General features: G+C 37.4%; 1 protein-coding gene across 1 annotated transcript in view; it reads right to left on the bottom strand.

Moving 5' to 3' along the window:
* MTBP (MDM2 binding protein) overlaps positions 1-14,198 on the bottom strand; it is a 33,839-nt gene that overhangs the window by 2,087 nt on the left and 17,554 nt on the right. Inside the window, exons 14-21 of the mRNA XM_052787154.1 lie at positions 13,434-13,598; positions 12,977-13,070; positions 11,448-11,603; positions 8,747-8,842; positions 5,211-5,477; positions 3,699-3,945; positions 2,445-2,558; positions 657-722 (exon numbers count right to left, since the gene is read on the bottom strand). Coding sequence (XP_052643114.1) covers positions 657-722; positions 2,445-2,558; positions 3,699-3,945; positions 5,211-5,477; positions 8,747-8,842; positions 11,448-11,603; positions 12,977-13,070; positions 13,434-13,598 — 1,205 coding nt within the window. The remainder of the gene's footprint in view (positions 1-656; positions 723-2,444; positions 2,559-3,698; positions 3,946-5,210; positions 5,478-8,746; positions 8,843-11,447; positions 11,604-12,976; positions 13,071-13,433; positions 13,599-14,198) is intronic.

Raw genomic sequence — 14,198 nt, 5'->3', positions numbered from 1 at the left:
ACTTTTTGTTTTTAAATCAGGGACTCACTTCAGCCTGTTTTTCATTATTTAAATCAGAGTTACTTAATTTCTGGAGGACAGGAGTATTTACTCCTGCTATTTACTCTGCTACTGTTCATGTAACTCCCACCTTAGGCACAACTAAGCTCATCTGATATCCCTTGTGCTTACAGTTATTCCCAAGATTAAAATTACTAATTTTCATTGCTTCTTTTAAGAAATTTATTTCCTTTTATAGATCCCTTTATTGCTTCCTAACCTTTGAAAAGAAATGTTATTTCCTCCAACACAAGTAAAGAATTCCCTAATGATCCAGGCTTCTCTCAAATGAAGAAAAATCTCATCTCTCTTTTTTTTTTCCCAGTGATGTGGAAACATTTATTGCCTTCATTTCCATTTCTCACTCTGGCATATCATATTGGCAGCTATAACTAGAATACCATCTAAAACCTGAATATCTGCAACTGGAAATTTTGCCATGGGACTACTGATTGAGAGAAAGTTTTTGTGAGATCAGAGAGCGAAATGAGACCCACAGCCATAGGAATGCATCTCTTCATCTCTTAAAGCTGCGGACTAAACTATCCTACAGCCAAGCTGCCACAGCTACATTTAGCCTTGGCTAGTTACAGGAACAAGTAAACAAATGGTCTTACTGGTTTAGCATTGTTATTTGCCGTTTTCTTCATTTCATCAAGAAGTCCTCTAGAAGTTTTAAGATCCTAAATATGAAACACAAAGCCACAGAAATAAGCAAACTCATACGCTCACTCTAATTTGGATTATAACAGCCCTAATAACCAGGGAGGGTGTTACCCTTTTATCACCTTGTTCAGAACCACAGAAGAATTACTTGACTGGTTTGGGTTTTTTTAAAAAAGAAATAATCTAATCTATTCCAATGGGTTGCAGCTTTCCCTACAGAAGTTCAAACCTAGTAGTCAAGTGTATGATTGAGTCACGTTTTTTCCTAACCTTCCACACACTTCCAGAAATGAAATTTTTCTTAAATGATATTCAAAGTTCTTACAATCTTGATTGAAATTTTATTTCTATATAAACATGGAAGTCAACTGTTTGCTTAGATTGCAATACAGAGTTCTGGCAAAGAACTGCGAAGAGGACATAGAGAAAGAAAATCAGTGCAAGAAAGGAAAAACCTAGAATGGCTTGTCTATTTTGCAGTCCAATTACCCCAACCTAATCCACTCTCTTAAACAAAGCAAGCACATAACTTTGTCTAAAGAGAAAGGAAAGCTAAGAAAATTATTTACTACTTGTCTCCAAAGAAAAATGATACCTATGAGATCATGCTTCTGAAGCACACAGCACAGAAAAGGATCTGAAGGGCTCCTACAGACTTGGGGCTGCAAGATGCTTAGGAGAAAAAAATCCTGCTACAGCTCTCTCTAGATCAGCTTTCCAAAGAACAGGATCACTGCAGTACTCTTCCTTTTGCTCTTCTACTTGGAATGGAACTGTGAACCCATCTGATTTACCCTACTCACTCATCCCTACACACAGCCCTTCCTGATTTTGGATTGGAAGATCTTCCTTCAGGGCATATTTTGGGGAGATTTTGGGAGTGCTTACAGAATGCCTGCGCAACTGCGTTCTAATTACTTAAGAAGTTGGTGCTCATCAGCAAGATGTTCTAATTGTCTGTGTAAGCATTCAGCCCTCTTCGATTGCAACTTCATTTAGCTTAAATCACCTTTACTGAAGCTGACTAAACTGAGTTAGTTCACAAATACTGGTGGGCTAAACGCATGCAAGTGAACAGAAACAGCAGCTCAGCTTGTGAGCAATGGCTTTTAAACACTCTGTAGTGTAATTTAACTTGATTTTGTGCCCTGACTAAGTAACATCGGCTCAAGCATTGACTTCCAAAGTCTCCTAGGTATTGTGGAAAGAATTCTCATCCTCTCCTAAAAATGAGGTTGACGCAATTCTACAGCGTGCTGCCAAGTCAGTATGCGTTACGTAGTTGTGCACATCTACAATGCATTTACAAGGACTTCTGTGAGCATGTCAGGGAACTAGAATTTCTGAGTCAGTTGTGTAAGCTACCTATTGAGCCAATAGTCTTAGAAAAAGTGAGAAGCTGAGCTGTCACAGCTATGGCTGGGAGATAGCTACAACAGCTAAGGAAGCAATATAGTATAAGCATGACCACTGCTTTAACATGTTATCTCACATAAAAGACAACTGCTTTATAAGGTTTAAAAACAAACAAACAACCACCAAAATATACTGTAAAACTAGCTTCTGCATTTGGCAACGAGTCCAAAGGTTTATCCACACACTCTACACACTACTAACAGACCACTAGGAAACACTAGCTTAATCAAGTCTGAATATCACACGGTCCATCTCAAGTTTTATTCAGGAATGGATTCATCTGACTAAGAACAACCAACTGTAAGAGCATGTCTTCTAATTACCTTTAAGTAGAACTTTGATATCTCAAATAGACGCTGGCTGCATGATGCAAAGCACTTGTGATCCTCTGCAATTCCATGTTTTTGAAGAGTCTTAGCAACCACCTCCTTCAGCATCTTGGAAAAAAAGAAACACACTCAAAAGTTCATCCCAATTATTGGCATGAAAAATTGTCCAAGGGAAGAAAAAAATAAACAAAAAACCAAACACCAGAATGAACACTGTATCTTTTTTGATCTTGCCTCTGTCATTAATCCATCGGCCAAATGCCATCAACCCACTGACCAAACTTGGGCAGAGTTATTAACAATCTATTTCCATTTCCTTCATCTCAAAAAATTAAGGGATTGCTTACATGACAAAGCAATGTAAAGAATCAGTGAATATTCACATGGGGCTTGGAAGACAGAAAAAAATTGGTAATGGCTTGGGTTTTCTCTTCTCCATATATATATATATATATATAACTTTCCTTTACATTGATATTCTCATTTGACACATCCATACTGAAAAACAATAATAATACAAAAAAATCAGACACTACAGTCAGATTAGAAAATTTACTCTGACATTCTTTATATCAGAGATATTTAAACTTTGCTGTAGGTCTGAATGAGTCACACCAATTTACGCTTACTTGGGTCATCCCAACTTGCCTTTGACAGTACAACATCAACATTCATGCAGCGTCCTCTCTAGCACCCTGGGATAACTTTAAAATTAGTATCACCAAGCCAGAAACAGTTTTGTGTACTTTATTTTAAAAGTGGCATTCCTAATGTATACGACTATTAATTAAACATTATTGTACCAAAGTATTTAAATGTTATCTCAATTCATGGACTTGAACAACTATTGGAATATTTTTTTTATTCTCAGAATAGTCTGTTGTTCTACAATGGCTTTGACCCTTCTGGCACAGATATTTCTTTGGTGCCTTTAGATTTTATATTAATTTTCTACATTTCATAACTCTTACTCATTGTATCCATTCCCACCTTTTTTATTCCTAGTTATCTCTTTCAGCCTTAATTCCCTGGGCATGATATAATACTCCTTACATACTTTTTCACTCCTTGTTTCTGCTGCACTCTCAGTGCCTTCAGGATTCACTTACGCAAGTGAACAGAATGAAATTTAATAATAACAAAGAGGTGAAGACAGTTCACTTTCAGTTAAAACATTCAAAAAATAAAGTCACATGGAAAGAAGTTAAGCAGATGCTTTTTCACTAAGCAAACAACATAGACCTTTACCCTTGTATGTTTCTGGGATCTTGATTCCTTAGCTGGCTTTGAAGTCTCAGGTTCGGTTGCACTTATGCAACTTGCTAAGACAACCTTAGTGGTTACTTTGTGGGGTTGACCAGGCTGTTTCAAAGGCATCGAAGCTAAAGAAACTGATCTTTCAGAGCGCTTCCTCGATACAGCAGCTGTATAGTGATTCCCACTACTTCTGCTTGCCTGAGAGAGGAGGGAATCTGTACTCTCAGATTTGGTTAGCCTGGAAAGAAAAAAAAAAAAAAAAAAAGATAAAAAGAACTTTTAGATTTTGTACTGACTCTTTTGGTGCCTTTCTTTCTGCTATAGAGGCTGCTGCTAAGAGTATTAAGTACTGTACATTCTTACAAACAGCATCTGAAAACAGCAGACAGGATTCTATTATGTAACATTTTTTTGTATTAGAAGAACACTTTACTGACTGATTTGGTCTCTGATACATAGACCCATTGCACCTCTGATTAAAAAAAAAATCTATAAACAAACTGAAGAAGGAAGATAACTAAGAAGCAAAACTCTTTGGAAGAAGGGATAGTTTGCGTATGGACCCTTAATCTAGATAGCTAGGAAGAGTAGACTTTGATGGCCTCTAGTCTCAGGATAAGACAAAGCTTCTTGAAACTAATCTCTTTTTGCCCTGCAGGAATGTCACAACTCATCTTTAACTATGAGAAGTTGAGCATTACAATTCTATTGGAACATTGTATTGCTTGATCCTTCAACTGTAAGAGCGTTGGTAATTCCGAAACTCCAAATTATGAAGTGCTAAGTACAATTGCATCTTCTTTTCCAACTATTCAGTAGGCTGCAAAAAGACACGGATATTCCTAAAACCACACCTCTGTTAAAGGCTTACTGTGAGTAGGCTGCAAAGGGTATCAAACTGGAAGGAAGGAAGAAGTGAAGTATTACAGTAAAAAGTGAATTCAGAAGTAGTGTTACATAGCAGTTATTTTTTATTGACGCAAAGAGTTTGCATCTTCAGAGTGAGGACAAGGTACAAAGGGAAGTCTTAAAAACTAGACTTCCAGAAAAGACTTTAATAAACGAGGCTGACAATAAGTTTGAATTTTGGCAGGTCATCTTACACCAGCAGTCCTTTGGATTAGGAATTCAATTATTCTGTTTGTACAGTGCTTGGCTTTCTAAACCTTTAGTTGTTTATTTGTACTGCAACAGCACTGACAGCTTTGGTTCTAGATGAGGCTATCTGTCATCTTTTCAAAGGCACTTGAGACTTTGCAAGACACAACCCCAAATCTCTTAAATAAAAGTTGCCTGTGCTGCATGGTTTTGATTAATCTAATGCTATCCATGAAAGGTCACACTTGAGAAAAAAAAAAATGAACCTACAGAAGAGGATTAAACAACTAGAACATTTGTCTAGATAGCTTCACTAAAAACATTTTAAGATGAAAGAAAAGATGCATTTCACAAGAGACTACTGAAATATTTCATGCTAAGGATTTCTTTTATTCAGTGCATTACCTTTTCTTGGGATAAAAGCAATCCAAGTCTTTTGATCTGCGTTTTAGCCTTGATGCCTCTGTTTTGAATTCACTTTGTAAAGACTCTCCATCAGGGACACTTCCAGGCTCTGACAAGACTGCAGGGGATGGGAGAGGGCTCAAGACAATTGGCACAGGGCAGCACTCTTTGGTGCAAGTAGTCTGAGTTTCATAGCGAATAAGACGAGTTTGAAGTTCAGCGTATCCCACATCTCTCTCTAAGGCTCTTCTGTTATCTAGACAATATCTAAAATTGTAATTGGTGAAAAATCTGTGAGAGGAAGTCTCTGCTTTATTACAATCAGAAAAAAAACCCAGAACAACTTACTTTTGACAATCATATAAGCTCCAAAACTCTTTTTGTTTGGACTGGTATATTGTTCTGAAAGATACCTTAAAACAGCCCAGTAAATTAACACATGCCTGATGGATTTAGCTATATTTAAGTCTAACTCCAATGAAGAAGCTGAATCATATACTATTTGTAAGTCTTTACCCTGTGGTCTTACAAATAAGATTTCCATGGACATTAGCAGAATTTTTCCCTTGAACAATTAAGTGATGGATTAGGATGCTGACAATGGATTTTTTGCTCCTTATAGTCAGCTCTGTTACATTTGTATCACCAGTCTCCCTATTTTAGATTTTACTGTTTTTCAGATTCAGTCTGTACTTAACAGATATTACCCCTGTTAACATTCTACCAGTGTGAAACTCCAATAAAACAGCAATGAGGATAACTCAGAACCCAAATACATGATGAACCCAGCACACCATAATGGATACAGTATCTTCAGACCTCAGATGTTGCAAGCATCCACCAAAACTGAGACCCAGAAAATATCAGGTTATATTACATAAAATTATAAAGTCTAATATGATAATATGATCGTACAATATGCCTCCCTTTCTTCCTGGGACAATGCAACATTCCTAGTCAAAAAATCCCCAACCAAACCAAACCAACCAAACAACTCAAGATTTCTTCAGTGCACATGCCGTAAGAGAATCACATAGGAAACTCCTGAAGAAAACATCCCGAAGTACAATACACATAATTTGCAAGTTATGAGTACTTCAGGAATCCCAAAATGCAACGATACTGACATAATTTTAGGAAGAGCCAGGTTGTGCCAAAAACTAGGTTGCTGTGAGATTGTATTAACTGAGTGTAAGTATGAGGAAGACAGGGCATGGTAAGTGTTTTAAATGCTATTTAGTACAGATTCTTTGCTAACTGCACTCTTCTGGAAATGCAACTTTTAGCTTTGTCTGAGATAAGCACTGCTATATGAGAGAGTCACATTTTTTAAATGCTAAAAATACAGAAGTGTCACTGAACAAGCACCCAGCTTCCTGTTGATTACAAAGAATCAACCAAATCAAAAGAAGAAACTGTATTAAATGCAGTGGAGCTGGAAGAGAACAAATGAACAGTGCTAACACAGTGAAACATACTCATGAGATTACAATACAAAATGCATCTTAACTAACTTTTCTCTTGTGTAAATGATTTCCAAGATTCCCTGCAACAGACCAATGTTTCATCGCCCAGTAACTTACATTACCTCTACACAGGGAAAGACAACAGTATTATCCAGTATTATTCCATCCTTTTCTTAACAAACTTTCTGAACAATGTGAACTATCTCTCAGCCCACCCTCCAAACTACTTAGCAATGTTTCCTACTCTTAGAAACTCTAGACATATTCTCTACTTCTATCTCTTAACACAGAGACACATTAAATTGCTAGATGTGATTTTTCTGGAGTATTTTCATATTCAGGGAGAAAATCGCTTTTCTAATAACAGACCGGTGAATCCATTTCTACAGCTGAGTAAGACTTTCCACTAGAAATAAATTCATTATCTGATAAGAGTAAGTTCTCTTAACTTACAAATTTCAAGGTATTTAATTTTCCTTATTTATATTCTCAGACCTCTGAGTAATCACATGCCCTACAAAGATAAAAATGTTTTTATCTTTAGAAGTTAAATTGCCATTTTACTCACTCTGCTTTAACGGCAATTACTTTCTCCTTGCAACACAGGATTCAAGTGTTTGGCGCAGGTTCATTACACCAGAAATTTGATTTAATCATAACTGCTACTCCTGGTTTTGTTGACAAGACTTTACTTCCAAATATAAATACAGCTATGCAGATGGAAACTGCAATCACAACTGCATGGTACAAAACACATCTGCTCCAAAAGACCGTATGATACTTTTGCTACAATATATTCTGGTTGTACAGCTGTGGGTTCCTCCCTTTCACACTAGTTTCTACCATCTCACTCTACCGCTTCCCTCCCTTATTGCTAGCACATTCCCCTTGTAATATTAACATGCCAGGGTTTCTCTCCTCTCCACAATATCCAGGCTTCCCTGTGGTCTCTACCCATTATATTTTGCTATAAGAAGAGACAGCACAAGCTGCGCGGTGCCTAATTTGAATCCCCATCCACACTCCCTGTTGAAGTCAGGCAGGTCAGCAAGCTACCACATACCAACAGACAATGGCCAAGTGCTTCCTTCCCACACCTGGGAGTACAAATCTGCATTTCTCCAATCTACCTAGTAGGCTCTCTGTGCCTTTCATTACAAACCTAAAAAGGCTACCAGGTTCATGAGTTATCACTTAGAAAAAGAGAAGAAACAGATAGCTGAACAGATAGAATGACTGCTTCGCTTCCCTAGAGAATGTGGCTAAAATTACCTAAAACACAGGCTTAACCAAACTATTTGTGCAGTTGATCAGCATTCTAATAATCTGAAAATGTGATTTTAGGAGGTGGCAGAAAATTGCATGAAGACTGAACTGCCTACGCTTGGTATCCACTGCATTTCTTAATATATACTGTGTTAAGACTAAGAGTCTGTCTACACAGAAGAGTTATGCTGAATTATCTACTCTAGTGTTTGTGTATGTCCTTTTCCTCTTCTCCTCAATAACAAATAACTAACACTGGCTGTCTGGGACTAAATACAGTCCTAAACATATCAATCCTTTTGAAGATTCTTACCACTAACACTTGCCTGCTGGTGTTGTTTTCAGGTTCCCTGAACATACAGGTAGCTTCACAGCAGGTCTCATAAACCTCATGACTATCAGTCTGAAAGTGCCTACAATTTAATATCAAAGTAGAAACTATGTATGTAGTTCACACATGTGCTGCTCCAGGGACTTGATATGTACTAATGAACCCTCTTCCCCTTGCCACTTCTAATTCTGAATTAAAATTTTCAGACACACTGAGAATAGCTACAGCAGTACAACTTGGAAAAAAAACTTACAGGTTTTTACATTACCATCAAGGCAGGAGTGTTGCAATTTAAACCAGTGAATAAAATAAAGGTAAGAAAGGGAAAGGTGGCGTGTGCAAAGTTGTTCCAATGAAGGAAAAGGATACATAAAGTTTTCCATAATTAATGTTCATCTTGCTTGAAATGTTTCTAATTATACCTTGACTGGAAGCTGAAAAATAATTTTGGGAAAAGAAGCCAGGAAACTTACTCAAGTCCATGATAATGGCATCCAGCTGCTTTTTCAAAAGGCAAACCTCTGAGTTTCCGAGGAGTAAGCTCTGGTGTCAAAAGGAATGCGTTTTCACTGAAAGGAAAAAAAATACAGATCTATTTTAACGAGTTACAATCAGGATAAATTATACTCCAGAAGTCAGAAACAAATGTGTTGACATAGGAAGACCAAAACAGCATGTCTTGTAGCTAAGCCCCTGGAGTACAGCATCAATAGAAAATTAAATCTTTATTGAAGTGAGAATTTAAGTTCAACTAACTAATACCTGCTGAGCTATTATTATTACAGAAGCTCCTAGACATTTCAAGCAGTTTAGAGGTCACTGCTCCAAATAATTTATTAATAAAACCAGGCAACTGTCACCCCATTTCACAATGGGACACCTGAGTAGTAGAATGAACTGTGAGGAACTGCGAACTGATGTCCCATTTCTCAATCCAGTGCTACAATCAGTGAATTTCTTCCCTTTAGCTTCAAGTTGTCTCACCTAACAACAACAGTTGTTGTCTCTACCTTTCCCAGGCTTTGTAACTAACCACTTGTCTCCTGTGAGGTTTGAATTCCAGCCAGTAACTGTCTGCAACTAAATCATATGAATGTATTTGAAAGTATTTCAACAGAATAAGCCATAGACAGACAGACAGAAGGAGCTTGCTGCCAGATCCTAGCATACCCTGTAAAGTCACATAACATTTATCTCTAAAGAAGGGAAGAGATGAAGGCAAGATATAGCAGTATCTGAAACTTACACATTGCTTGAAGTTTTATTCACATTGACTGTCTCTGCATCATTACCACTAGAAAAATTATCTGGGAAAAAACACCCAGGAAAGATGTGATACTGAATCTAGCAAGATGGTAGTTTAGAAAGACTGTCAGCCAAAACTCTAATCTACCACGCCTCTAAGCTCAAACATGGAAAACAAGTGAAAACACCTTTAATTCACCAGTCTGTCATAAAATCTCTTTTTTCCTTCTGTTGGTCAGGAAAATCTTTGGGTCGGTAGTCACTGTGCTTGAACATCTACTGTGCAAAGCTGCTAAACATTGCAGAGAATCTAGTCAGAGCACCTGCCAGCAGGGGCAAGCAGCTAGGAGTCCAGCATTCTGCTGGACACAACAGTAGCAACAACCTGGTATGTCAGAAAGGGAATGGTTCACCATCTCCCAGACAACAATCTAGCTATGGATTTTCAGAGGTTTTCTGGTTTCTTTTTGGACTAAGCAGAATACATACGTACAGTATAAGTCATTGGCAGACCTTGTAGCCTTCAAGCAAAAACATTTAGTCTGCTTTATTATCTAGTATCTTGATTTTGGCTTTATACTTCCCTTAGATATCCAAGATGTCTAAGTATTATGAGAGTGACTCACATTAATGTACTACAAAGCGAAGGTTTCATCATCATACTTTCTCACGATAAGTGGCAGAAATCCAGGCAAATCATTCAAGAGAATCAAAGTATTCTATGCTATAAACCTTCTCTGGAGGCTTTTGAAAAATCAGGGATTAAAAAAACATTTTTGTAGTGAAAAATTATTCACTTCTTTCCCACACAACTAATTGGAACAAAAATATTTTACATTATAGCCAAAATCCTAAATCATCTGTAAGAACTCTGTAGGAGACTCTCAACCTTCACTGCCTATTTTCTAACTTGCTTGAATTCTCTGCTCAGAACATATTTAGGTTAGTTTCAAAACTCCAATAGGTATTTTACAGAAATCTTCAAAATCCTACAGAACCTTTCCCTCTCACAAGCACTCTTAATTTATTACATATAATGAAGTTTAAAAAAGGACTGAGGGCTGTATCCAATGATTCCATTATATATTCTATTATTCAACATTAAAAAGGTCAACAAATATAACTCTAGTGACTACAAAGATTGTCTTGCTTACCTAGCAGTCTATGACAGACTGCACAAATAGCACAGGCTCTGCTTCTACAAACACTATCTGATTCTTATATAGGTTGGCCTTAACTCTAACAGATGTTCAGATCCTGAAAATTATTCCATTAACTCCTTGTATCAATCTTCCTGCTGAAAAAGTAGTGGTTAATACACTAAGACTTAACAAGCAGACACACTAAGGGTGAATACTTGCAAAGCAGTCAGAGTAGACAAGCTTCCTTTAAGCACTTTACCACATAAGAATATAGAAAGGAGTGCTGGGCCAGCATGACATGAGACACAAACAGTTAAACAGGCTCAGCTATTGCCTTTTTTACACTTCTGTCTTCCCACCTAGTATCCCCTCCACTGAATGAAAGAAATCACACCAGTAAAATTAAAAGTTCTGCCACAGTAACTTCTGCTTTGCTAGAAATACTTCTTTGGAAATGGACACGTATGATAGAAGCAGCTTGTAACATAGCCATGGCAAATGTCTACTGGCACACTTTTGTGTATCAGGTGATTATTTTGTTATTTAAATGCATAGGACCAACATCATCATCTCCAGCCATTTCAGATTCTGAAAGAACTAAATAGCAGAACTGACTGGAGGACCATAACAGTTGATTTCACTGGCAGGCACGTGATGCAAGGATGTTGCAAGTTACAAACTCAAATCTAGTTAGGCCATTCTGAGATTTTCACTTGGTCGTTACTCACATTCCCCTACATCAGTTCTGAGTATGGTCTTCAGTGGTTTTAACATGCTTGATTCATACCGTTTGGGAATTTGTAGTGGCTGAAGATCACCAACTGGTAGCCCTTCGGGTGTGAAATATTTCAGTAATTCTTTAGCATCGAGCAACGTCAATGACTCCCGCTGGCTATCTTTATGCCCCAGCAATTGCTCAGATGAATGTGCAAACATACGAACTCTGAAAAAAGGAAAAGAAAAGAAAGACCAATCTAAGATTTTTTTTTTCTTTTCAATGTAGTAATCTTGTTGTATTAAAAAAAGAAAAAATAAATCATTGCTAGTATGGAGCAATTATACGTATTTCCAAAGTAGAATGAACAAGGTTGCTCCTTGAGAACATTTGCATGAATGTTCATGATAAAGTATATTGATACAAATTCTCTACCATCCTACTGAAGGAAGTAATTTCTTCCAGATTTTAGAGCTTAGTTATGAAATACAACATGGGAAGAATATTATTCATCCCATTTTTCCATTTATGGACCTGTAGAATCAAAAATTAATTCCCATAAAAAAAAAAGAGACATAGAATATGCAGCAGAGGAACCATAAAGCCACTACTGCATGCAACTCTCCACTCTATTTTTTTTTAATGTCCTCAGTCATAGCAAAGTTCTCTCTTTCTACTGTTAAGCAACATGCTGACCAGTTCAGAATACAATGAAATAAACATGAACTGACTACGAAACAGAAATGTCCTTCAGGAAGCTTTTCAAAAGCTAATCAGAAGGAAGAACTTTACCTGTTTGAGACAAAAGCCAATGATAATAATACCTATGAGAAAGCAGAGATCTAATGTGAGAATTTCTGACACGCAGAACTCCAATCTAGGCCATGGTCAGCTATGGTATTTGAAAGACAAAAATGGGATGGAAGTGACTAAGAAAAAGGCAGTTGGACACCTGGCTCCAAAGGTCTGTCAGCAAACATGTTAAGACCTAGCAAAGATCATTAAGTCTTATATAAAGTGAGAGCTAAACTGAAATCAATAGGCTGTACTGTGACACACAGGTCTATAGGTTTTACTTACACAGCACTGAAGGAAAAACAAAACTAAACATAAATTTCAAACATAAAACCAATAGGATATTCTACTTTAAAATTACTTGAGACCTGATACTAAATACTGACTATTTAGGAAATATAAGGAGATTAGAAACACATTGATAGGTGCTGACAAAACCTGCTGCTCTATCTTTATTATTTATTCCCCAGGGCATGTTGGCAGAAAAAAAAGGTTTTGTGTTTTTCTACTATGGCTACTATTTTCTAGTAGTGCCATTTTGGTAACTTAGTTTTGAACTATGGTACTTTTAGCTAACTTTCAGTTGCGTTTTGTCAATAAAAATTAAAACAATACTACTTTAAATACCAAGAAAATACACCTTTGGAAATTGACAGAAACTTAGTTTTAGCCTTAAGCAATGTTTCCTCTGAAAGACTATCAATATATTTGAAAACAGTTTACAGAATGGCTATCAACTTATACAGTTCCTCTAGAGTGATGTTCAATGGTCACTGCAAAGAAAATCTCCAGTATTTAACCATTACCTCATTTTTTGTTTGTTTTTTTCAAAGTTTTCCAAATTCTGAAGAACATGTCTTTCTGGCCACTCCAATGGATTTGGCTCCATTAAATCAGATTCTGCAAGAAATACATGGTGGATAACCCTTAATAGAAATAAAGAATCTTAATTTTTAAAGAAATATATATATGTATATAAACTCCTTTACATATATATAGAAGTGTATAAATATAAGGAAAATCTGCCTGGTGCTGTGATCAGAAATCTTTTCTGCATAATTTTTTGGCAAGGAAAAGAAAGGAAATAGTTAATGCGAGGTTAATTTTGGTTTGCAAAAAGGCCTAAAAAAGCTACTTTACTTTTCCTTCTATTTTACCCTCTTTTGGTAAAAGACTCTCCTTCTTTTAGTAAGAAATTGACAACAGGTATGAAAATACATCAAAGGAGAATAACCAGTCTATTTTCTAAATAACGGTACTTACCAGAAGTCACAGTGCATGACCTAGTCTTATTTGCAACCTTCTGTAGAACAGGTTTAGGTAGACTAGTGTTGCACAGGTCCAAAAAACATTCTCTTGTAAGTTCTAACAAGTTTTTAAACTCATCAGTAGAAATAACTGGAGGCTGCTTGGTCAATTCCTTTCTCTCTATAAAAGGAAAGAGAAGGAAAGAAAAGCTATGTGATGGGTTAACCCTGGCTGGACGCCAGGTGCCCACCAAAGCCGTTCTATCACTCCCCCTCCTTCTCAGCTGGACAGGGGAGAGAAAATATAACAAAGAGCTTGTGGGTTAAGATAAGGACAGGAGAGATCACTCACCAATTACCGTCCTGGGCAAAACAGACTCAGTTTGGGGAAAATTAACTCGATTTATTACAAATCAACCGGAGTAGGGTAATGAGAAATAAAACCAAATCTCAGAACACCTTCCCTCCACCCCTCCCTTCTTCCCAGGCACAACTTCACTCCTGGATTCTCTACCAACCCCCCAGCGGCACAGGGGGACGGAGATGGGGTTTACGGTCAGTTCATCACACGTTATTTTCTGCCGCTTCATCCTCCTCAGGGGCAGGACTCATCACACTCTTCCCCTGCTCCAGCGTGGGGTCCCTCCCATGGGAGACAGTCCTCCACGAACTTCTCCAACGTGGGTCCTTCCCACGGGCTGCAGTTCTTCACGAACTGCTCCAGCATGGGTCCTTTCCACGGTGTGCAGTCCTTCAGGCACAGACTGCTCCAGCGTGGGTC

The sequence above is a fragment of the Harpia harpyja genome, chromosome 5, assembly GCF_026419915.1.
Source record: "Harpia harpyja isolate bHarHar1 chromosome 5, bHarHar1 primary haplotype, whole genome shotgun sequence".
NCBI classification, from domain to species: Eukaryota; Metazoa; Chordata; class Aves; order Accipitriformes; family Accipitridae; genus Harpia; species Harpia harpyja.
The sequence above is the reverse complement of the archived record's forward strand: the minus strand, read 5'-3'. Positions and strand labels throughout refer to the sequence as shown.